Below are 24,029 nucleotides of genomic sequence, written 5' to 3'. Positions count from 1 at the left end.
CAAGTGAAGGAAATCGCGGTTGAGACGAAGAAAACTACAGAAACATGTCAAACAGAGCCTTGAGGAAACTACAGGGGAAGTCAGACATATTCATTCCAGAGCTCAAAGATGATAGTTCGGAGGAAAATGCCCCTGACCCAGCTGCCAAGTCATCGTCCAAGAAATCCAAGTCACGAAATTTGGTCACCAACCCATTCGAACTGGTAAATTCAGATTGATAATGTTGAGCTGTTTATTTATTTGACTGGTGTTTTACGCCGCACTCAAGAATATTTCGCTTATGCGACGACAGCCAGCATTATGGTGGGAATAAACCGGGCAGAGCCCCTGGGAAACTAAGGACCATCCGTAGTATCACTAGAATTTGCAGCCGATACTGTGATAAGCCTGACGACATGCTGCAGTTCTAGGCCAAAGTTGCTCCATGTAGAATCGTCAAGAGTTTCAGTGCATGACACATGTGATGTAAGCAGTCCATGCACACACAATGGCAGGTACAAGCGAAAGCATGAATGTGGAAGAGGCGTCAAAGATTTTGTTCGTCAAAAGATGGTTCAGAATAAACTAACCAGACAAAAAACTAATTGTGGACAAGGTGAGAATGACTGTAATTCTTAGTGCTTGGATGTAGGTGAAACAAGAGGATAAGGTGGGTAATTAAGTGTTAGCAACATTGTTTGGAAACTCTTAATCATTCTAAATGTAGTGACTTCTGACTAGAATTGTAGCATGCTGTCAGGTTTATCACAGTATCTGCCGCAAGGTTTAGACAGAAACTTTAAACCATCCACAGGTTGCATTCAATTGTTTACATTTTACAGTTTATTACTTTTGTTAAAATGTTATTATTTTGTGAGGTGACCTCACTGATGGGATTATTCCTAAGGTTAATGGTACTTGATAATGCCTCAGGGGCCTGTGTGGCATGCAAGCGCGGCGCAATGACTCAGGAGCCTCTCTCAGTGGGGTCTCGGTGAGTTCACGTCCAGGCCATGGCTTCCTCTCCAGTAGTATGTGGGAACGTCTGCCAACAACTTGCGGATGGTAATGGGTTACTCTCGGGCTCTGCCCAATTTCCTTCTGCCATAATGCTTGCCGCCGTCATTTGAGTGAAATATTCTTTAGTACAGTGTAAAACACCAATCAAATAAATAAATAAATACACTGCCTGACTTGGTGCTCAGCACTGGGAGGCTAGAACAGTAAACACTGGTTGGCCTGGTGTCAGTATAATGTGACTGTTTGCGGTGTCAGGTATGATGTCCTTGGCATGATATTTCTGTGGTGGCAGCACTATGGTGGCATGGATGTGCCCTGCCGCTGAAAGACACAGTATATGTACACAGACCTAATGACTCATCATTGCTATATGACTATTTAGACCTGTCATCGTAGCCAAGAACACTTCCTTAGAAACAAAGCGGCGTAACTTTCAGCCTGCCCGCCAAATAAAAAAAAGCAGAGGAAACCGTGGATGCTGCTGAAACAACAGGTTGAGGTTGCCCTGGATGACTGTTTGTGTTGTTATGTTTGCAGTAGGGCTCACAAAGCTGCATAGCTTGCTCCCATTCACCCCTTTAAGATCCTTAGTAAAATTTTTAAAGACAATAGATTACTGACCTCCAGGCAGTGAGCGGAGAAATTGAACTTTATTAAATATGGATACAAAAACATCTTGGATTCCTTATGTGGAAGTAAAGTCACAGATTAAGCACACAGACTTTGACAGTCATTTCAGCACATGCTCACAAGGAATGTGACAAGCAGCTTACCATTTCGCACAGTTTATCTTTAACTCTGGGCTCAGGTGGCCATGTTCCCAGCTTAGTTTTCTCATTAACTGTATTTCTGAAAACTAATGTGGGAAGGGTGAAATAGAACTCAGATCCTTAAGTCACATGTGCCTTGGCACTCTTTTCTTCATGTTGAGAAACCAGTACACTCAACCCAACCATATTGTTGTAAATTGAAATAGTGAAATTCTCTTGTGTGTGTTTCTTTTTGTGACAGCTGAATGACAGTGTTGGAGAAGACAGCCCAGGAGCTCAGAATGCCTCAAATAACAGTGATCTTACTGAAGAGACAGCGGAGAGTGCAAATCAGGAGGATAGTCAAGGGGCCAATCAAAATCTGCAGAAAAAGAAAAAGAGGAGGAAAAAGAAAGGGAAATCAGCAGCCGCAGGAAAGGAAATGTCACAAACTGTGGAGGTAGTGTCAAAGTCTGTTTATTTGTTTTGTGGTAATAATAGTCATGCTTCAATTTTGAAATATGTGTTTGCACCTGCATGTTTATGTTGGCATCTTACAGTACAAGAGAAAGAAGTGTTCATTCTTAAAAATAATGATTGAGCAATTCTGTTGCAAAGTTTTCTGCTCAGTCGTAAAACCAACAAGAATTTGTACATTGAATCATAATGTCAGTACATAGTCACATATTGTGAAAACCATCAATGAAAAAGTTGAATTATGTTAAGTAACGTTGCATTTTTGAGGAGGACGAAATTGATGCAAGTATCCGTGAGGTAAACAGACTTCTGGGAGATTTAGGGACCCGTTCACAAGAAGAAGACAGCTCTGAACAGTCACTCATAACGTCTGACATGAGATCTCTGCTGAGTGTGGAACACAAGTATGATTGCTGGCTTTGCTTGGTATTTAATGGTTACACCTAGGTGTACTTACAGTAGTTTTGTTATAAAATTTTTTAAACAAAAAATCCTAGTTATAAAATTTTCAGGCATGTTGCACCTGACAAGACATTCTGGTTTTCTTAAAGCAGGTTGTTAAACAAAATCATGTTAATATATAAAGCACCAATGTAGCAAACAAGCAAGAACGTGAACAAGGAAGATAAGAAATATATTGTCACCAATCTGTCCAACTTTTTCAAGAGCAGCTTCTGTTTTATTCAAAGGTTTTTCCGTGTTTCCATCTTGTAATGACTTCTTCTTAATTGTAGAAATTTGATTCCGGACAATGAGATGAGAAGAATATTTGGTTCCAGAGTAGTACAGGCAGAACAGGTGTATGTAGCCTTCAGTTTATTTGATTGTTTTATTTAGTTGATACAGCTGTATTCACGAAAATTTCGCTTATGTGCGCTTATATGACGGCAGCCAGCATTATGGTGGGAGAAAACCGGGCAGAGCCCAGGGGAAACCCTCGACCATCTGCAGGTTGGTGACAAATCTTCCCACGTTCAGCCAGAGAGGAAGCCAACTTGAGCTGGACTTGAACTCACAGTTGACACATTAGTGGGAGGCTCCTGAGTCATTATGCAGCGTTGGCATGCTAACCCCGAGGCCACCGAGGCCCTGATGCTCATTTTAATTCGCTAGTTGAAACTGAGCAAAGTATTGTGCCTGGTTAGACATTTTTGTTAACCCTGGGCTGGGTGCATACACTGTGTATGTAATATGATGTGGATTATTGTAATTCCTCTACCCATTTGACTTCACTGACATCATGTAATTTGTCTCATTTGATTGGTCTTTAGAAATCGTCGGAGAAATCGTAATAGACCCGCCCATAGATCCTCCTGGCTGGCCACACCCAAAGATTCCTGGCCCCCAATGGGAAAAACAGGTGCGTCCTTCTTGTCACATCATTGTTGTGAAAAAAAAAAGTAATTTCTTCTCCAGTGTATTGCATAAAGCAACATACAGCTGAGCCAGAAGACTAGGTATAGCCTAAAACACAAATTGAATCAATAAATAAATAAACCGTTAAAAAAGTTCAAATACCTTTCTGTTTGTAGGTTTAAGCATGTCACATCAAGAGTCCCATCATGGCAATCTTTACTTCAACTTTGAGCACAGCACCCAGTACCAACAGATACAGCGTCAGTTTTGGGAGGCAGTGGACTCCCTCAACCATCAGAACATTGTGGTAATTATATCAAAGTCTGACTGTTTTATGCTGACTCATCATGGGTTTGTCATTCTTCCAAACTTAGAGTAAGCCTGGAGCTTGACTAATCCTGGTTGTGCTTTTGAAGCGTCATCTTAATGGTGGGAAAATTGGTATTCCAACATATCAACCATACACTTGTTTTTTTGCGTACTGTAGTTTATTTATTCATTCGCCTACAGACAGCAAGGTACATATACAGAGAGGATAACCAATTGAATGATAATAGATATTTAAGACCATAAAGGAAAAACTGACAGATTGTAATTGCAAAACTTAATAAATAACGACTTTATATATATTACTAAAAGCAAACATATGAGCGTGAAAGGAAACAAAGACCTGAACAAAGACATGCTAAAAGAGCAGTTCTTTTGGTTTGAAAATGTTGCACAAATAAGGGCATAAAAGCTGAAACATTTAAAAATAGGATACCAGTACATTGAATGATTACGGTCTCATGTCTGGTGTCCATGGTACATGGTAAAGATGGTAGTAACTTTTAAAACCCAAGCAAAAGGAAGAAGCAAATAATTTAGAGAAATACATGTAAGTGAAGATTTTTTTTGATTTTTTCCAGCAAAAAACATCAAAATTAGAAAAAAGTATATTCTATAGACAGTATTGCACTGATTTCAAATTAGAAAAAGTGAAATTTATCTGTCAGTGGATTCTTGAATGGAAAGCAATGAAAACTTGATGTTGAGAGGTAAAATTTTATTTCTTTCCTTGTAATTTTAACACATTTGATTTTTGATGTACACAGCATGGCCCTGTATAAAACACTGGGCTGGTGTCATTTGATAGACAAATTAATGAGTGCTAATGAGGCTTCTGTATATCAGACCATAAATTGTGGAAATCCATCAATATGTAGTACATGGATCGCTGAAGTTGATATTTTGCATTTCAGAATATTTTACAGCTGCAACCATATCACATAGATTCCCTGTTACAACTGAGTGAAGTGTGTAGAATGTCAGAAGACCTCCAAATGTCCACAGAGCTTGTCGGTGAGTGTCTGATCTGAAACTTTAAAGGTAACAATGTGACCGTGCATAAAGAAATTTTATAAAATACAAATCAAAATGATCGTTTCTGGAGGGTCTAAGCCTGTGAATGAATGAAATTTGTAACTTTTTTATTGGTAAACCATCATATTTTGGCTCAATCATTTACTTGTTAGTTTTAATACAGTGTGGTGAATTTGAGCACCAAACATAGCAGGAACTTTTCGTGTTAAAACTTACATTTCTCCCCTAGGATATAATCCTTCATAAATAGAGTGCAGGTAGGGCAAGGGATTATTTTTTTTGTTAACAAGCAATGTATAAAGTGTCTGTATGTGAAGTTTGTTGGAAATCACTTGCCTTCCAGCAAGTGGATAATAGTGTGCATTACATGTAGGAAAGTTTGTCAGCTCTTGACCAAAATCTGATGGTTTCTTCCAGGCAGTATAATTCCCCCTGCTCATAAATTGGATTACAGATGTACAAGTGGAATAAAATTGAGTGTGGTGTTAAACCTGATTCAGATTTAAAAAATAAATTGTTTTTGTGATTCCATAGAGCGAACTTTGAATAGTTTTGAGGGCGCATTTTATCCATTGTTTTTATGTTTCCACAGAACGAGCTTTGTATAGTTTTGAGATCACATTTCATCCATTGTTTTTATGTTTCCACAGAACGAGCTTTGTATAGTTTTGAGATCGCATTTCATCCATTGTTTTTATGTTTCCACAGAACGAGCTTTGTATAGTTTTGAGGTCGCATTTCATCCATTGTTTTTATGTTTCCACAGAACGAGCTTTGTATAGTTTTGAGGTCGCATTTCATCCATTGTTTTTATGTTTCCACAGAACGAGCTTTGTATAGTTTTGAGATCGCATTTCATCCATTGTTTTTGTGTTTCCACAGAACGAGCTTTGTATAGTTTTGAGGTCGCATTTCATGTATTGTTTTTATGTTTCCACAGAACGAGCTTTGTATAGTTTTGAGATCGCATTTCATCCATTGTTTTAATGTTTCCACAGAACGAGCTTTGTATAGTTTTGAGGTCGCATTTCATGTATTGTTTTTATGTTTCCACAGAACGAGCTTTGTATAGTTTTGAGATCGCATTTCATCCATTGTTTTTATGTTTCCACAGAACGAGCTTTGTATAGTTTTGAGATCGCATTTCATCCATTGTTTTTATGTTTCCACAGAACGAGCTTTGTATAGTTTTGAGGTCGCATTTCATCCATTGTTTAGCCTAACCCAGGGAACCTGTCGTCTAAGCTACAGACGACCAGAAAACAGGTACGAACTTCGGAAAACTACCAGTGTGATTAATTCAAGTAACTGAGAATTTAGTTTCTTATATATTGATTTATGTAGATTTAATACACACCTATTTAACTGAAGGGAGAATGGTAGTCACAGTGATTTGTTGCTGGCTGGATGGCTGGCTGGCTGGCTAGCTTACATTTTTAGTCTATGCTTGGGCTTGTTCGGTTTAATTGTTAGACGTGGCAGCACTTATTATGGCACTGTAACAATATTGCTGTGTTTCACATACAAGCATTTCAGTGTAAAATTGGTCAACCTTTCCATCTGTTTCAGGGCATTCTACATAGCATTATTTAGACACTTGTGTTTTGTGGGCCAGAAGGGATGTTACCGAACAGCTCTGGAGTTCTGTAAGCTTTTGCTAAGGTTAGTAATTTTACATCTTTATTCTGTATCTTCTCAATAATTTTAGATGTATTTTCAGAATATGTATACTATGATGAATTATGAGGGCTTATCATTAGTTGTACACTCACCGTGGGGAATAGAAGATTAGGAGTCAATCAGTCACAGGTGTCCACCACTCCGTCACACCTCAGTGAGCCTCACCAGCTCGGCAAGACAGGGAGAGACGAGACTGACTGCCAGGTTTTTAAAGGTTGAATTTGGGAAAGCTGCATAAAAATATATTATCAACTGAGCACATACAAGCTGTGAATTTCCATAATAACTTTGATCAGCTTTTTTGTTGTAAGTTTATTATTTAGTAATAATATCTAAAGTCAGTACCTGTGTAGCAGTTGTTCTGCATGCAGTCTTGATTTTTGCAGTCCATATACCTATATACACTTTGCATATTTTGTCTCACTAATGTTCAGCTGAAGAGTTTGTCAAGATGCTTCAGTTTAAATGCAGTCGCAATGAACTGAACGAGGTTTCTAAGGGACAGGTGTTGAAGTAGTTGTTCATGTATTACTTATACCATGTCATACACTGCATCATTCGTAACTTTAGAGCTTACCTTTAGACTGATTGGTAAGTAAATACACATGACAGTTTGGTAGTTCTTCTCTTTACTTTAGACATTTATTAGGACACAAGACATATATATTTACTCTTGTGTCTGGAAATGATTCCAGGCCGTTGCATGTCCCAGACCTGCAGGTGAAAGATGAAATCAACATGGTTTATAGTCTCTTCCGGGAACTGAGAAATCAGGCCCTTCTTTTCTTCAGTTGGAACTAACCACTTAAACTTTGTTTTCTGAGTGAACATTCTTTATGCACTTTCTGTCAAATTAGCGATGCCTTTCACAGCAATATGTACTCTTCAGAGTTTGATATTCTCTCATGGTCATCTGGTACGTAACCAGAAAGCTTTGAATGAAGACATTTAAAAGTGTTATACAAAGCCCTGTTTATCTAATTTAATGACATCTATACCTGAATGTACATACACCTCTATCTTCTTCTTGAAATACCCCTGGTAATATGTTACAAACTATCTCTTTTGAGGTAACCTCAAAACTTTGTGGCCCTCCCCCCCCCACTCCTCCCCTTCCTCATTGATACTAGCTGTGACGTGGTCAGTAATAAATGGAAAGTCTGCTTACAAGTCAGGCACTGGTGCTTCATTGCCACAGGTGTTTTATCCACATATGTAAGGCAGTATTGTTAATTGAATGATTAAACGGCAATCATAGTATAGCGGATAGTATAGTTTGTAGAGCACAGCCGGAAAACTTTCACTGAGCTCTTCATAGGTTCCTGAAACTATTATAGTTCACAGCGATCTGAAAAGTGAAATATTTCCTAAGTACAGGTTAATCGCCAATGCTAGAAAAAAAAATGAATGGATCCGGTCTCTACACTATCTTTGTCAATTGCCAGCAATTGTTCCTGTTAAAGACATATTTTATATGAGATTGGAAAGCCTTAAAAAACAGGAAAATCCTAAAAAAATATATTTGGATTTTTCACTGTTGGCTCACTCATAAAACAAAATCAAGTTGGTGTCTCCAAAATGAAATCTTTCATGTGAAGATATTTATTTGTTTCGACTATATTCAGTTTTCTCACTTCCAGTTTGGATCCTGAAGGAGATCCCCTGTGTGTCTTACTCATGATTGATTTCTACGCCTTAAAATCTCAACAATTCACTTTTTTAGTCCGCATGTTTGAAGAATGGGAGGTAAGTTGTTTTCTAACAAACATCTGTTCATTTACAGAATTTCTCTGCAAAATTTTGCTCATAATTTATTCCGTTCCTTAGGGGCCCCCAGCACATCGTTTGGTTTCACTGGTAAATTATTTATAGCCTTTCAGTAATTTCAAAAATTATTAAATCTAGGTTCATGTGACTTTGAGTTAATCTGTATTAAATAAGAATAATTACCTGAGAGATATTTCCTTTTCATTACCAGGCTCATCGTAATCTGTCCCAGCTGCCTAACTTTGCCTTGTCCGTTCCCTTGGCCATGTTCCAGCTGGCCGGTCAGAATGGGCAGGATATTGCTAAAGCTACAGAAATGGTAAACTCTGCCATAATTCTGAGGTTAATCCTTTAAGGTTGATATTGCACGAAGTGTCCAAGAATTATTCAGGGTAGGGATATTGATACCTAAGAGGCTATACAAGTGATTTAGGGCCAATAATCAATGGGTCTAATTCAGTCAAAGTTTTGTTGTTACAAGCATCCCAAATACTTACCTTTCACTAACTATCAGCCTCCTCTGTGCAAGTGCTACCATTCAGAATCTGTTATAAAGGTCGTAAAATGTAGAATAATATAAATACATAATAGTATAATATATATGACATTCAAGCAAACAAATCAGATAAATTTTTTTCCAGTTTTCGAGGCTGAAGTTGTCTGCATTACACAACTTTGGTGATCATATGTTAATCATATTAAGATGGTTTATTTTCCTGCCATCAGCTGGAAGACAGTGTGCTAATGTTCCCAGGAGTGCTGTTACCTCTGCTGGAGAAGTGTGGAGTCAGCCCGGACTCGGGGGTCACCAACAGTGCCTTGTTTGGGCAAACATCACAATACAGGTAATGTGAGATTTGTACTCTATCCTGTGCATGGTGTACTGAGGCAGATGGGCATGAGATCTGAGATTTGTACTCCATCCTGTGCCTGGTGTACTGAGGCAGATGGGCATGAGATCTGAGATTTGTACTCCATCCTGTGCCTGGTGGACTGAGGCAGATGGGCATGAGATCTGAGATTTGTACTCTATCCTGTGCCTGGTGTACTGAGGCAGATGGGCATGAGATCTGAGATTTGTACTCCATCCTGTGTCTGGTGTACTGAGGCAGATGGGCATGAGACCTGAGATTTGTACTCTATCCTGTGCCTGGTGTACTGAGGCAGATGGGTATGAGATCTGAGATTTGTACTCCATCCTGTGCCTGGTGGACTGAGGCAGATGGGCATGAGATCTGAGATTTGTACTCTATCCTGTGCCTGGTGGACTGAAGCAGATGGGCATGAGATCTGAGATTTGTACTCTGTCCTCTGCATGGTGTACTGAGGCAGATGGGTATGAGATCTGAGATTTGTACTCTATCCTGTGCCTGGTGTACTGAGGCAGATGGGCATGAGATCTGAGATTTGTACTGTATCCTGTGCCTGGTGGACTGAAGCAGATGGGTATGAGATCTGAGATTTGTACTCTATCCTGTGCCTGGTGGACTGAGGCAGATGGGCATGAGATCTGAGATTTGTACTCTATCCTGTGCATGGTGGACTGAGGCAGATGGGCATAAGATCTGAGATTTGTACTGTATCCTGTGCCTGGTGTACTGAGGCAGATGGGCATGAGATCTGAGATTTGTACTGTATCCTGTGCCTGGTGTACTGAGGCAGATGGATATGAGATCTGAGATTTTCAACACTATGATGATAAATAATTGCTATGAGAACGTTGGCTGGAAATAATGTCGTGCTCAAAAAAGCTGGTTGAAAAGCAACTTTCTGGCATTTTATAACTTGGATGAGGGTAAAGGATACATGAAATGCTTGATATTTACCCCGTGGCCAGTATTCGTCCCTCTGTCCTTATCCTTGTTTTGATTGGATTATTTGTTTGGTGTTTTACGCCATACTCAAGAATATTTCATTTATTCGACTGGGGCCAGCATTGTAGTGGAAGGAAAATAATCAGAGCCCAGAAGAAACCCACGACCATCAACAGGTTGCTGACAGACCTTCCCACGCACTGCTGGAGAGGAAGCCAGCATGAGCTTGACTTGAACTCTTAGTGACCAAACTGGTGAGAGGCTCTTGGGTCAATGTGCTGCACTGGCGTGCTAACCATCTTGGCCACGGAGGCCCTCCATATCCTTTTAAACACTCTATCTCTAGAACTGTTTAGCCCAAATTCATCAAACTTACACCATACTTACATACCCTGGCATGAGGAAGAACATTATTGATTATCAGCGACCTTAACCTTTTTCTTTTAGGTCACTGGGGTCATGCAAGTTGAATTTTATGAAAGGCTTGTAGACATGCTATCTATAGAACTATTTAGCAAGTTCTCCAAACTTACACCATACTTACACCTTGGCATGAGGAAGAACACTATTGATTTTCAGTGACCTTGACCTCTTTCTTCAAGGTCATAGGGGTCATTTAAGTCAAATTTTATATAAGAGGCTGCAACGACAGTCTGAAATAAATAAAAAAGTTGTTATCCTTAAAAGGTATTCTCCTGCTTTATGTTTGAAAACTTTCTAAATGCCACTGGAAATGATCTACATATTATTACAAGCCACCGTGAAGTTGGATCTATTCGTTACATTGTACATGTGCTCAAGGCTGAGTAGTTTTAAGTGCATTGCACACTATTTTTATTTCTTAATATGGAGATTTGAATGTGGCCTAACGTATACAAGTGCTAAAAAGCTTCTCAGCTTTTTTCTTGGGGTGCAAAAAAATGGCTTTAAGCTACCAATACTGCAATTCTCCTAAAACCCCAGTGTTCAGTGCAGAAATTAAGTAGCCTGGAATGGTGATGTGAACGACCATAGCTGTGAAAACAAATTTGTTGAAGGGAGAGTGCAAATTGGGGGTGCTAAGCTGGTCTCTTGTTCCCAGTATGTTCATCCATGACTTTGTTTCAAATATTCCCTAGCATGGATGAAAAATGTGCATAAAATAGAGGGTTACAAAACAAATATAAAATATGTCTCATGAAAATGTTCTTCTCGTTTTTTTTGGTGGGGGGGGGGTGCATATCTTTCTTATTTTTGTTAAAACCATGTATCGCTTAAAATACATCTGAAGTGCCAAATCCTTGGTACACCTTTTCTGTCTTTAAATAGAAAATGTAGAATTATTCTTGTTAATGTGTCTTAAATCCATGAAACTTAATTATCTTTTTTTTATGTGTTGATCTTTGTTTTCTCATCTTTATGCACCTTTTGTTGTTGATCTTTGTTTTCTCATCCTTATGCATCTGTTGTTCGTTGTTGTGACAGTCAGCCCTGATGCCCTCAAGCAGTTACTTGCGCTGTATGTAGGGAGGTGCTGGCCATGTTGGAAGGAGCCTGAGGTAGTGGCATGGTTAGAGCAGACTGTCAGGTGTCTGTTAGACAAGGTGGAGAATGGAGAGCCCAGGGTGGAGCAGTACAATACCAGGTAAGTCCAGTGGTTAATAGTTAATGGCCTAATACTGCTCTAGCGCAGTACAGTGTACAATGACCCACTAATACGATTGCTGTGAGTGTCCTACTTCCTCTACCCATAAAATTGACTTCCATAATATAAGTGAGAAAGTTTTGAGTGTGGCGCTTACCACAGTCATATAAATAAATAATGACAAAAACAATCACTGTCACAATCACTGTTGTTTTCAGGAGGAAGACAAGATATTGTGGCACACCCAGGAATATTTATCGTCACGTTTTAATCTCAGAGATAAAGGAGGCTTTATCCGTCCTCCCAATGGTTTGTACTTTCATTTGCTCCAATTTCTCAAGGTGAAGAAATCTATTGATACTTAAAAACTAAACGGCTTGCAGTGAATAGGGCCGTACCTGACCTCCCTTGAGGTTGCACCTTTTTAGGGGCACGCCATCATGGGGTGGGACCTCTGAAAATGGCTAAGGCCAAGATTCAAAGTTAAAGCATCATATGCTTTATGAGGACATTCCTTTCTGACAGTTCAATTGTGTAAACTGATCTGGATAGCTCATGCTAAACTTTATATAATTTTTAAGCCAAAAAAATTTTAAAATTCCCTAATGAAATACTTGTATAGGTACAACATGCCACAGATATTCTATCTCAGCTGAAAAACTTCTACTTCCTCTATAATCTCTTGACATTTCTGCGAATGTTTTTTCTACATTCTGAAAAGCTATTCGCACATTTTGATTATGTCATAGCGGGGTTTCATGTGACAAGGGAGGTAATTCAGAGCCGTGCAGTTTGTATGATAATATGGCATTTCCATTCAAACAACATGTAGTGTTCCATCAGTACAGCTTGATATACACTCCTTCACATCTACCTCTCAGATCTTGTAATCTCAGATCTAACGAGGAACCAGACACGCCTAATGACATGAAGCCGTCATGCCAACACTTACCTTGATCTGCCATTACAGTGACTCCATGGACAGCTGTGCCATTAATGGTCCTCAGTATAAATTAAGTAGATATATACATGTATGGGTCTGGTTATATCCGGAAATGACATGTACAACTGTCGCTCTGTCAGCTGTGTAAATGTACATACTACATGTGGCTACATTTTGTGCATGATTCATGTTCCGTTGTGGTTGTTGCAGGAGGTAAACAGTGGAGCTGTATTCAGTTACGACCCTCTGCCGCCATTAGACTCTATAGCCAGTTACGAGAGGCCAGCAAGGTGAGGCTTAATTCATCAGCTGATTTTTGTATTGTTGTCAAACTCCACTCAGTATCTGTGTGTCTATCTTAGCAGTTGCCTTAATCTGATGTGAAGGTACATGTCATGTGGCTGTCTGATTGGGTGAAAAAAGGCACTCTTAGCAAGTCAAGCTGAAGGTATAGGCACATTGACTTGTGGTGGCATTTGATTCTTTAATTAAGCGAGCTAAATGATCTCCCTCCTTATTTAGCGTTCTGACATTTTTCTGAATGTCTGAAATATAAGCTATGTAGGTAGTACATTTAACCTAGCAGAATTATTGTTTCTTCAGATGTATTTTATCAACATCTACAATGTATTCAGCCTTTGCTCTAATTTCAGTTTGGGTTTATCACTAATGTGTTGGCACATTTTTGTTTCAAGCAAATGTCAGTTGATCTTAAGAACGCTCCTCTGTAGTCAGTAACATTATTTGGGCATATAACTCAATACTCTTGAGAGCTACAAACATATTTTGCATTCCATTTGCTTATCAAGGTACAGCTGTACCTGTGTGTGTATACTGCATGGGAGTTCTAAGCCAGGTATAGGTCAGACTTGCGATTGGAAGCAAGTGGGTTCAGCTACAGTGTAGACAAAGTTGACCTACGTGTAAAGCTTTGTTGAACAGTTTTATAAAGCCCGCCACAGTAAGCGACTGTCATGCGTAGATCATCAGAACTGGATACAATGGTATGCCTTGAGTTACAGAACATGCTCATCTCCGAGCTACTGCTGAGTCGGCAATTGTCATTGATTGCAAACCTGTTTAGATCAACTAAAAGCAGCATCTGATCAGATCCTCACAGGTACTGTGTGTTGTTTTCAGTTGTTAAATACCCAGTTGCGCCCAGTTGCAAGGTAAATCTGCGCTTTGCTTTACTTACATATTGTTTTGTTCTTATTCTGTTTACTGCAGGCGAACCAGAGCCCAGGAGGATGGCTATTTGTCCATGTTTCTTCGATCTCTTCTACCAAACTTCAATCCTGATGTAAGATGATATATGTTTTATTACGAGGTTTGAGCTGGAAAAAGAGAGTATGTTTTATGTATACTTACTTCACCAAATGTTAAGCTTTTTTAACACATTTTGTTTGATTTTGGCTGATTTTGATCCACCTTATAGGGCCACTTGAGAGTGCTTGAGACAGCAGAGAATCATTTTTTGAAACTTTTGTACATTTGTACAGAGTATTCTGATTACTTGACACATGTTATATGTGATTTTAGGTCTCTTTGCATTTCACATACATGTACCAAAACATAAAAAAACAAAAAAGGCAATGACTCTTCCTCGCTCAACCTTTTGGATCTCCATTTGGAAGAACATTAAATTTTACATTAGCGCAGCGAAGGCTGGGGATGACCATCTCATACACTGCTTAGTAGCTAATTCTGCTGAAGCTAACGACTGACCACTGGTTTCCACTGAGCATAAACAAGAAAGTAACCTTCAGGCAGTCCTTTCCTGGTTTCAGTTTGCTGATTTAAGAGGGTGCTAAACTTAAAGTATGGGCAAGTTTTCCCCTAGGCCAACCATACAAAACATGTGCTTGGCTTCCACACGCAGGAATGGGAAGGGATAAGACCAATTTTTATCTTGAACAGATTCAGTGTGTGTCTTCATTAGTTGGTGTTGAACACTATTCTCACTTACATGTACATCTATATGATTGCACTCAGGTTTAGGAAAGCAAAGTTACAGCTGCAATGAGATCATGATGCAGGTTAGTCAGTGGCCAGATGGCTGTGGTGAGACCATGATGCACGTTAGTCAGTGGCCAGATGGCTGTGGTGAGACCATGAAGCAGGTTAGTCAGTGGCAGGTGAGCTGCAGTGAGACCATGATGCAGGTTAGTCAGTGAGCGGTCGGCTGTGGTGAGACCATGATGCAGGTTAGTCAGTGGCAGGTGAGCTGCAGTGAGACCATGATGCAGGTTAGTCAGTGGGCGGTCGGCTGTGGTGAGACCATGATGCAGGTTAGTCAGTGGCAGGTGAGCTGCAGTGAGACCATGATGCAGGTTAGTCATTGGGCGGTCGGCTGTGGTGAGACCATGATGCAGGTTAGTCAGTGGGCGGTCGGCTTTGGTGAGACCATGATGCAGGTTAGTCAGTGGCGAGATGGCTGTGGTGAGACCATGATGCACGTTAGTCAGTGGCCGGTTGGCTTTGGTGAGACCATGATGCAGGTTAGTCAGTGGGCGGTCGGCTGTGGTGAAACCATGATGCAGGTTAGTCAGTGGCGAGATGGCTGTGGTGAGACCATGATGCACGTTAGTCAGTGGCAGGTGAGCTGCAGTGAGACCATGATGCACGTTAGTCAGTGGGTGATCGGCTGTGGTGAGACCATGATGCAGGTTAGTCAGTGGCCAGATGGCTGTGGTGAGACCATGATGCACGTTAGTCAGTGGCCAGATGGCTGTGGTGAGACCATGAAGCAGGTTAGTCAGTGGCAGGTGAGCTGCAGTGAGACCATGATGCAGGTTAGTCAGTGGGCGGTCGGCTGTGGTGAGACCATGATGCAGGTTAGTCAGTGGCAATTGAGCTGCAGTGAGACCATGATGCAGGTTAGTCAGTGGGCGGTCGGCTGTGGTGAGACCATGATGCAGGTTAGTCAGTGGCAGGTGAGCTGCAGTGAGACCATGATGCAGGTTAGTCAGTGGGCGGTCGGCTGTGGTGAGACCATGATGCAGGTTAGTCAGTGGGCGGTCGGCTTTGGTGAGACCATGATGCAGGTTAGTCAGTGGCGAGATGGCTGTGGTGAGACCATGATGCACGTTAGTCAGTGGCCGGTTGGCTTTGGTGAGACCATGATGCACGTTAGTCAGTGGGCGGTCGGCTGTGGTGAGACCATGATGCAGGTTAGTCAGTGGGCGGTCGGCTTTGGTGAGACCATGATGCAGGTTAGTCAGTGGGCGGTCGGCTGTGGTGAGACCATGATGCACGTTAGTCAGTGGCCAGATGGCTGGGGTGAGACCATGATGCACGTTAGTCATTGGCCGGTCGGCTTTAGTGAGACAATGATGCATGTTAGTCAGTGGGCGGTCGGCTTTGGTGAGACCATGATGCAGGTTAGTCAGTGGGCGGTCGGCTTTGGTGAGACCATGATGCACGTTAGTCAGTGGCCAGATGGCTGTGGTGAGACCATGATGCACGTTAGTCAGTGGCCAGATGGCTGTGGTGAGACCATGATGCACGTTAGTCAGTGGGCGGTCGGCTTTGGTGAGACCATGATGCAGGTTAGTCAGTGGGCGGTCAGCTGTGGTGAGACCATGATGCACGTTAGTCAGTGGCCGGTCGGCTTTGGTGAGACAATGATGCATGTTAGTCAGTGGGCGGTCGGCTGTGGTGAGACCATGATGCACGTTAGTCAGTGGCCAGATGGCTGTGGTGAGACCATGATGCACGTTAGTCAGTGGCCAGATGGCTGTGGTGAGACCATGAAGCAGGTTAGTCAGTGGCAGGTGAGCTGCAGTGAGACCATGATGCAGGTTAGTCAGTGGGCGGTCGGCTGTGGTGAGACCATGATGCAGGTTAGTCAGTGGCAGTTGAGCTGCAGTGAGACCATGATGCAGGTTAGTCAGTGGGTGGTCGGCTGTGGTGAGACCATGATGCAGGTTAGTCAGTGGCAGGTGAGCTGCAGTGAGACCATGATGCAGGTTAGTCAGTGGGCGGTCGGCTGTGGTGAGACCATGATGCAGGTTAGTCAGTGGGCGGTCGGCTTTGGTGAGACCATGATGCAGGTTAGTCAGTGGCGAGATGGCTGTGGTGAGACCATGATGCACGTTAGTCAGTGGCCGGTTGGCTTTGGTGAGACCATGATGCACGTTAGTCAGTGGGTGATCGGCTGTGGTGAGACCATGATGCGTGTTAGTCAGTGGGCGGTCGGCTTTGGTGAGACCATGATGCAGGTTAGTCAGTGGGCGGTCGGCTGTGGTGAGACCATGATGCACGTTAGTCAGTGGCCAGATGGCTGGGGTGAGACCATGATGCACGTTAGTCATTGGCCGGTCGGCTTTGGTGAGACAATGATGCATGTTAGTCAGTGGGCGGTCGGCTTTGGTGAGACCATGATGCAGGTTAGTCAGTGGGCGGTCGGCTTTGGTGAGACCATGATGCACGTTAGTCAGTGGCCAGATGGCTGTGGTGAGACCATGATGCACGTTAGTCAGTGGCCAGATGGCTGTGGTGAGACCATGATGCAGGTTAGTCAGTGGGCGGTCGGCTGTGTTGAGACCATGATGCAGGTTAGTCAGTGGGCGGTCGGCTTTGGTGAGACCATGATGCAGGTTAGTCAGTGGGCGGTCAGCTGTGGTGAGACCATGATGCACGTTAGTCAGTGGCCGGTCGGCTTTGGTGAGACAATGATGCATGTTAGTCAGTGGGCGGTCGGCTGTGGTGAGACCATGATGCAGGTTAGTCAGTGGGTGGTCGGCTGTGGTGAGACCATGATGCACGTTAGTCAGTGGCCAGATGGCTGTGGTGAGACCATGATGCAGGTTAGTCAGTGGGCGGTCAGCTGTGGTGAGACCATGATGCAGGTTAGTCAGTGGCCAGATGGCTGTGGTGAGACCATGATGCAGGTTAGTCAGTGGCCAGATGGCTTTGGTGAGACAATGATGCATGTTAGTCAGTGGGCGGTCGGCTGTGGTGAGACCATGATGCAGGTTAGTCAGTGGGCGGTCGGCTTTGGTGAGACCATGATGCAGGTTAGTCAGTGGCGAGATGGCTGTGGTGAGACCATGATGCACGTTAGTCATTGGGCAGTCGGCTGTGGTGAGACCATGATGCGTGTTAGTCAGTGGCCAGTCAGCTGCGGTGAGACCATGAAGCACATGAGTCAATGGCCAGTCAGCTGTGTTGAGACCATGAAGAACATGAGTCAGTGTCCGGTCAGCTGTGGTGAGACCATGATACATGTATACACTAAATCATATTTATGATTATCAATATCAGTAAATATATCACTCAGTTCGTCATTACTTGGCCTGACTTCAGTGTTTTTTGTTTCTTTGTATGTTAGGAAGTAGCCCAGGAGCCTGAGGGTGCTGCAGGGGGAGAGCAGGGTAACAACCTGCGGCAGGGTGTAGGGGCCCTGATGGATGCCATGAGGGACTTGCTCAATAACATTCGTCCTGTGGACCCCCCTGTAGAGAACCACCAGGGTGAAGACGGAGAGCAGCATGATGAACCTCAGGACTGGGACTGACAGTACCTGAAAATCTGAGAGCTGATTACTGTGAGAGAAACCGAATTTGTATGTTGTACAGATCCATGTTATGTGCAGGTACAGACAATAGAATACAGGAATGAAATGCTCTGTTATAAGAGACAGTTACATAGGCTTTGTCTGTGTGGAATATTCTGCAGATTACAACAGGTGTACCCAGCAGGTCAGGTAACAGATTGTTACATGCCATGTACAGGTACAGACAATAGAATTCAGGAATGAAATGCTCTGTTATAAGAGACAGTTACAAAGGCTTTGTCTGTGTGGAATATTCTGCAGATTACAACAGGTGTACCCAGCAGGTCAGGTAACAGATTGTTACATGCCATGTACAGGTACAGACAATAGAATTCAGGAATGAAATGCTCTGTTATAAGAGACAGTTACAAAGGCTTTGTCTGTGTGGAATATTCTGCAGATTACAACAGGTGTACCCAGCAGGTCAGGTAACAGGAGATTGTTACATGCCATGTACAGGTACAGACAATAGAACCCAGGAATGAAATGCTCTGTTATAAGAGACAGTTACATAGGCTTTGTCTGTGTGGAATATTCTGCAGATTACAACAGGTGTACCCAGCAGGTCAGGTAACAGGAGATTGTTACATGCCATGTACAGGTACAGACAATAGAACCCAGGAATGAAAGGCTCTGTTATAAGAGACAGTTACATAGGCTTTGTCTGTGTGGAATATTCTGCAGATTACAACAGGTGTACCCAGCAGGTCAGGTAACAGGAGATTGTTACATGCCATGTACAGGTACAGACAATAGAACCCAGGAATGAAATGCTCTGTTATAAGAGACAGTTACAAAGGCTTTGTCTGTGTGGAATATTCTGCAGATTACAACAGGTGTACCCAGCAGGTCAGGTAACAGGAGATTGTTACATGCCATGTACAGGTACAGACAATAGAACCCAGGAATGAAATGCTCTGTTATAAGAGACAGTTACATAGGCTTTGTCTGTGTGGAATATTCTGCAGATTACAACAGGTGTACCCAGCAGGTCAGGTAACAGGAGATTGTTACATGCCATGTACAGGTACAGACAATAGAACCCAGGAATGAAATGCTCTGTTATAAGAGACAGTTACATAGGCTTTGTCTGTGTGGAATATTCTGCAGATTACAACAGGTGTACCCAGCAGGTCAGGTAACAGGAGATTGTTACATGCCATGTACAGGTACAGACAATAGAACCCAGGAATGAAAGGCTCTGTTATAAGAGACAGTTACATAGGCTTTGTCTGTGTGGAATATTCTGCAGATTACAACAGGTGTACCCAGCAGGTCAGGGGACAGGAGATTGTTACATGCCATGTACAGGTACAGACAATAGAACCCAGGAATGAAAGGCTCTGTTATAAGAGACAGTTACATAGGCTTTGTCTGTGTGGAATATTCTGCAGATTACAACAGGTGTACCCAGCAGGTCAGGGGACAGGAGATTGTTACATGCCATGTACAGGTACAGACAATAGAACCCAGGAATGAAAGGCTCTGTTATAAGAGACAGTTACATAGGCTTTGTCTGTGTGGAATATTCTGCAGATTACAACAGGTGTACCCAGCAGGTCAGGTAACAGGAGATTGTTACATGCCATGTACATGTAGCTGTCACTGAGACCTTTAAGGACATTTTTATTATCAAACAGCTTCTTCAATCATATAACCATACAAAGAAATCGTCAGTTGAAACTGTGTGTAAAATTCCTAATTCGTTATAAAGCTGGGTTCACCATGCAGGAACTAAGTGAACCTTAGGGAAGGGCTCAGGAGCCCCTGCCCCTGAAGCAGTTATCTGTGATGCTGCAGTAGTCCTAGATGCATGATATTGACTTTGTGTAACGCGAAATCCAGCTTCTCAACATGTATTTAATTCAATAAGATAGTACTAACAAGTGAACAAAGAGTCTATCCGATAGCCTGTAAATGTCATTCTGAAGCATGATTTCGCCTTATATGACTGATACGCCCTACATACAGTCTCTTCTGGGTAAACAGCTGTGTCTTCAAGATCCTTTTGCCGTTCTAATATCCACATACCTTTATGTTTTGTTCCATGTTTTGGTCCAGTGAGGTGGTATGCCTTTAAACTTTTCTCTGACTTAAATTGATGTATTTATTTGATTGTTATTAAATTGCTGTATTTATTACTTGTATGATCAAGTTTGTGCCTGAAGAAAACCAGAGGAAACTGGATCATAAATATGTATTTTTGCTGGGTTTCAAATCCATTTTTTTTTTTTTTTTTTTTTTTAAGTTTTAGTTTAACCTTCAGAATGTATACAGCTGTAACTTGACAAATGTAAAAGGAGTGGAGGGTGTGGAATATTTAATTGTATCACTCATGGTGAATTGGTATTTGTGTGTACACTTTGCTTTCAGTTATGTAGTATTTACTTATGAAGTGTACCAGTAGAGATGTTTTGACACACTTTTACTGTACAGCTTAAAGAAAGCAGTATTCTGCAGCAGTGGCACCACAGAAGAAAGGAAGCCTCTTCCTGACAGCGAAACTGAATTCAACTTCTCTTTCATCGATTAGTTGACCTTTAATATGTCTCTGATTTTATTTTGTCTCCTTAATCACTGTCAAATACAAAAAAAGTTAATCACAAAATATTTTCATTGATGTAAGTTGCACTGCATGCAGTGGTATTTGTTTAAATTCCACACATATTCCACTGTTCATATATGTTATTTTCTGGTCTGCATTAAACTAAATGTACTTGTTGATTAGATCTTGAATGGGAGCGATAAACGGATGAAAGCAGCAAGTAACTAATCAACTTCAAATTGAAATTGTTGGTTGATGAAATATCCTGTGTGAAGTATTCATGTTACGGGGCCTACATCTGCACGTTGTCTAATTCTTGAAGCTTTTCCATTTACTTTCTCAACAATTCTGGAATTTTTATCTGTGTGGAATGGGTAATGGTGTTTATAACCTGTTTCACATCACCATCTTCATTTAAGCATGAAACATACATGGACCTCCCTATGTGGAAGTAATTTCACAGTTTATCATGTGCTGATTACAATTCTTTGTGATATACCTTGTCTGCAATATTACTTTGATGTCACCAGTGTGTTCTGTTAACGAAGACATGATGAAACCATACTGAAGATCCAGTGGTAATTCAGGTCATTGTTTCTAAAATAAACCTGTAAGAACTTTTTTATTTGGTTGAGCCTTAAAACATGGCTGGAGGCAGCATGTACTAAAGTGTGCTTCTCTTGACTGCTGGCACGTGAGGTGCAGATTCAACCGTGGCTCTGGACCAAGGAATTTCTGGATTCCATTTCTCTCCTTGTGCACAAATCGTTGGTGTCACTAGGTAACCTTTCCCACCTCAAGTAACTCGGGCCTAAGCTCTGTGGACTGTTCTCCTCTTTTGCTTTTGCAAAAACATTTTTACATTGGTAATGTAGTACTCATTTATGACAGGAACAATGGTCAAGTCAGCTAGGAGCAGAGTCACTGTAGGGCAGGAAAGGTACTCCAGTATGAGCTGATGGAGTTTGTTGGTCCATTTGTCCAATATGGCGTGCCAGCCTGAATCTCTCAAAGGTCAATGATTTACTTTGGGCACTGGTTGATTCAACCCATAAAAATGACTGTCTGCTTATAAGCAAAAAACTTCTCGAGTATGGAGAAATATATTATAAATACTACCAGTTACATTTTATTCACTTATTTATTAGTTACAAATTATTTTATTTCATAGCTTTAAAGTCAGGGTATTTTTCAGCTGGCTGGCTGGTGGTGGTTTTTCTCCAGGCTGTGCATGTGTCAGTGTTGATTTTATTGGTGTTGAAGAATGTATAAGTTATCCTGTAGCAGACACACCATTGCTAGCCTAGTGATGTTTTCCTTGTGACTGTAGGCACTCGGCCATAAGTGGGTGTGTTCACATCCTGCTCCTACCAGCTTGACAACAACCATACCATATAAGGTTATGTGGGGGCCATTCTTCCACTGACTCCCGTCCCTGCTGTAGCCATGTAAGTAATATATTCTTGAGCATAAAATAAAAAAAATGATTATTTGATTGTTTAACCATATAAGTAGAAAAGAACTGAATAGAAGACAATGATAGGTTTCTTTAGTAGTTTATTTTTTTTTTTCATACATGCTTATCAAACACAATCTGACAACAGAAACTGTCACATTCAGGCATATATCACATCTTTTATAAACAGCAATAAAACAGTCACAAGGCCTGTACAGCAATCCCACGAAACAATGGAGGATGGCGATGAGAGACTATGTACAAAGGAAGTCACCTAAACATTCCCACATAATATGTGTACATCTATAATCTCTGCAATGTCGTTTGCAATAAATGATTCAATGCAAAAATTGGCAAACACATGATGATATTGGTACAGCAGAGAAATCTGACAAAACATCATTTCTGCTCAGTATGTGGAACAAATGCATTTATACTTTCAGCTGTTGATCACTAGTCTGAAACTCACCAATCTGAGTATGATGAGAATGGAACTGTCTAATTTGCTCCTGATAAATCATTAATAAAATCTGTATGAACGAAACCAGAGGATGGTGTCAATGCAGCTTTCATTTACCAATCATAAACCAATTTGAAATTCTTATCAGTAAGGCACATTACATTAATAGCTACATGTAAATCAGTCAACTAGAGCTGATGATAAATCATAACTGTTTTCATTGGATAAAAGCAATGCATCACTAGCTTTAAAAGACTAGTTACAAATACACACACCTGTGTAAAGAGAATGTCATAAGTGAACGAATGATCCAATTACAAGCACGGACACACACGATTAATCCCATCTGCGTCCTGTCCTCACGAGATACAAATGCATCAAATCTGATGTTAACACGAAAGAGGACAGTGTGGCCACAGGTTTGACACATGACAAGTCAGATTTATCAAGTCCACATTATCATCATCAAATCTGATGTTAACAGGAAAGAGGACAGTGTGGCCACAGGTCTGACACATGACAAGTCAGATTTATCAGTTCACATTATCATCATCAAATCTGATGTTAACAGGAAAGGGGACAGTGTGGCCACAGGTCTGACACATGAGTCAGATTTATCAAGTCCACATTATCATCATCAAAATCTGATGTTAACAGGAAAGAGGACAGTGTGGCCACAGGTCTGACACATGACGAGTCAGATTTATCAAGTCCACATTATCATCATCAAGTCTGATGTTAATGGGAAAGAGAACAGTGGCCACAGGTTTGACACATGACAAGTCAGATTTATCAAGTCCACATTATCATCATCAAATCTGATGTTAACAGGAAAGAGGACAGTGTGGCCACAGGTCTGACACATGACAACTCAGATTTATCAAGTCCACATTATCATCATCAAATCTGATGTTAACGGGGAAAAAGAGGACAGTATGGGCACAGGTTTTGACACAAGTCCACATTACCATCAATTAAGAAATCACAAAACCCTGTACATTACAGAAGATTCAATAATTTAGTTCAGTCTAGTTGTAGAAACAAGCATAGAGTCTTACAATGCTGAGGCTCTGGCATGGCAAATTACTAAACGTGTTGCTTTGTTGCTTTCATCTGTTCTACTACTGTAGTTAAAATATTCAGCATCTATTTGGCAGGAAATTGCCTCAAGGTCAGTCATTTAAATTAGAATGTGTATGTTCAGGGATTCTGTACCCTGGGTCAAATGTAACAACTA

General features: G+C 41.4%; 1 protein-coding gene across 1 annotated transcript; it reads left to right on the top strand.

Annotated features, from left to right (window-relative positions):
• Positions 1 to 11: 11 nt before the first annotated feature.
• Positions 12 to 18,560, top strand: LOC135474903 (ribosome quality control complex subunit TCF25-like). Its single transcript, XM_064754575.1, has 17 exons — positions 12 to 203; positions 2,011 to 2,208; positions 2,493 to 2,629; positions 2,960 to 3,025; positions 3,497 to 3,585; positions 3,758 to 3,888; positions 4,823 to 4,922; positions 6,116 to 6,209; positions 6,513 to 6,605; positions 8,264 to 8,369; positions 8,602 to 8,709; positions 9,117 to 9,235; positions 11,673 to 11,828; positions 12,047 to 12,137; positions 12,982 to 13,061; positions 14,002 to 14,074; positions 18,107 to 18,560. The coding sequence occupies exons 1-17, from the start codon at positions 45 to 47 to the stop codon at positions 18,290 to 18,292; spliced, it is 1,986 nt and encodes a 661-aa protein (XP_064610645.1). The 5' UTR covers positions 12 to 44; the 3' UTR covers positions 18,293 to 18,560.
• The last annotated feature ends 5,469 nt before the right edge of the window (positions 18,561 to 24,029 follow it).

Source organism: Liolophura sinensis, chromosome 9 (assembly GCF_032854445.1).
Source record: "Liolophura sinensis isolate JHLJ2023 chromosome 9, CUHK_Ljap_v2, whole genome shotgun sequence".
Taxonomy (NCBI): Eukaryota; Metazoa; Mollusca; class Polyplacophora; order Chitonida; family Chitonidae; genus Liolophura; species Liolophura sinensis.
The sequence above is the reverse complement of the archived record's forward strand: the minus strand, read 5'-3'. Positions and strand labels throughout refer to the sequence as shown.

Coding starts and splice junctions, on each gene's coding strand:
- LOC135474903 (XM_064754575.1), top strand. CDS start 45: ATGTCAAACAGAGCCTTGAGGAAACTACAGGGGAAGTCAGACATATTC. Junction 3,586..3,757: donor GCCCCCAATGGGAAAAACAG/GTGCGTCCTTCT, acceptor TTCTGTTTGTAG/GTTTAAGCATGTCACATCAA. Junction 11,829..12,046: donor GTGGAGCAGTACAATACCAG/GTAAGTCCAGTG, acceptor TGTTGTTTTCAG/GAGGAAGACAAGATATTGTG.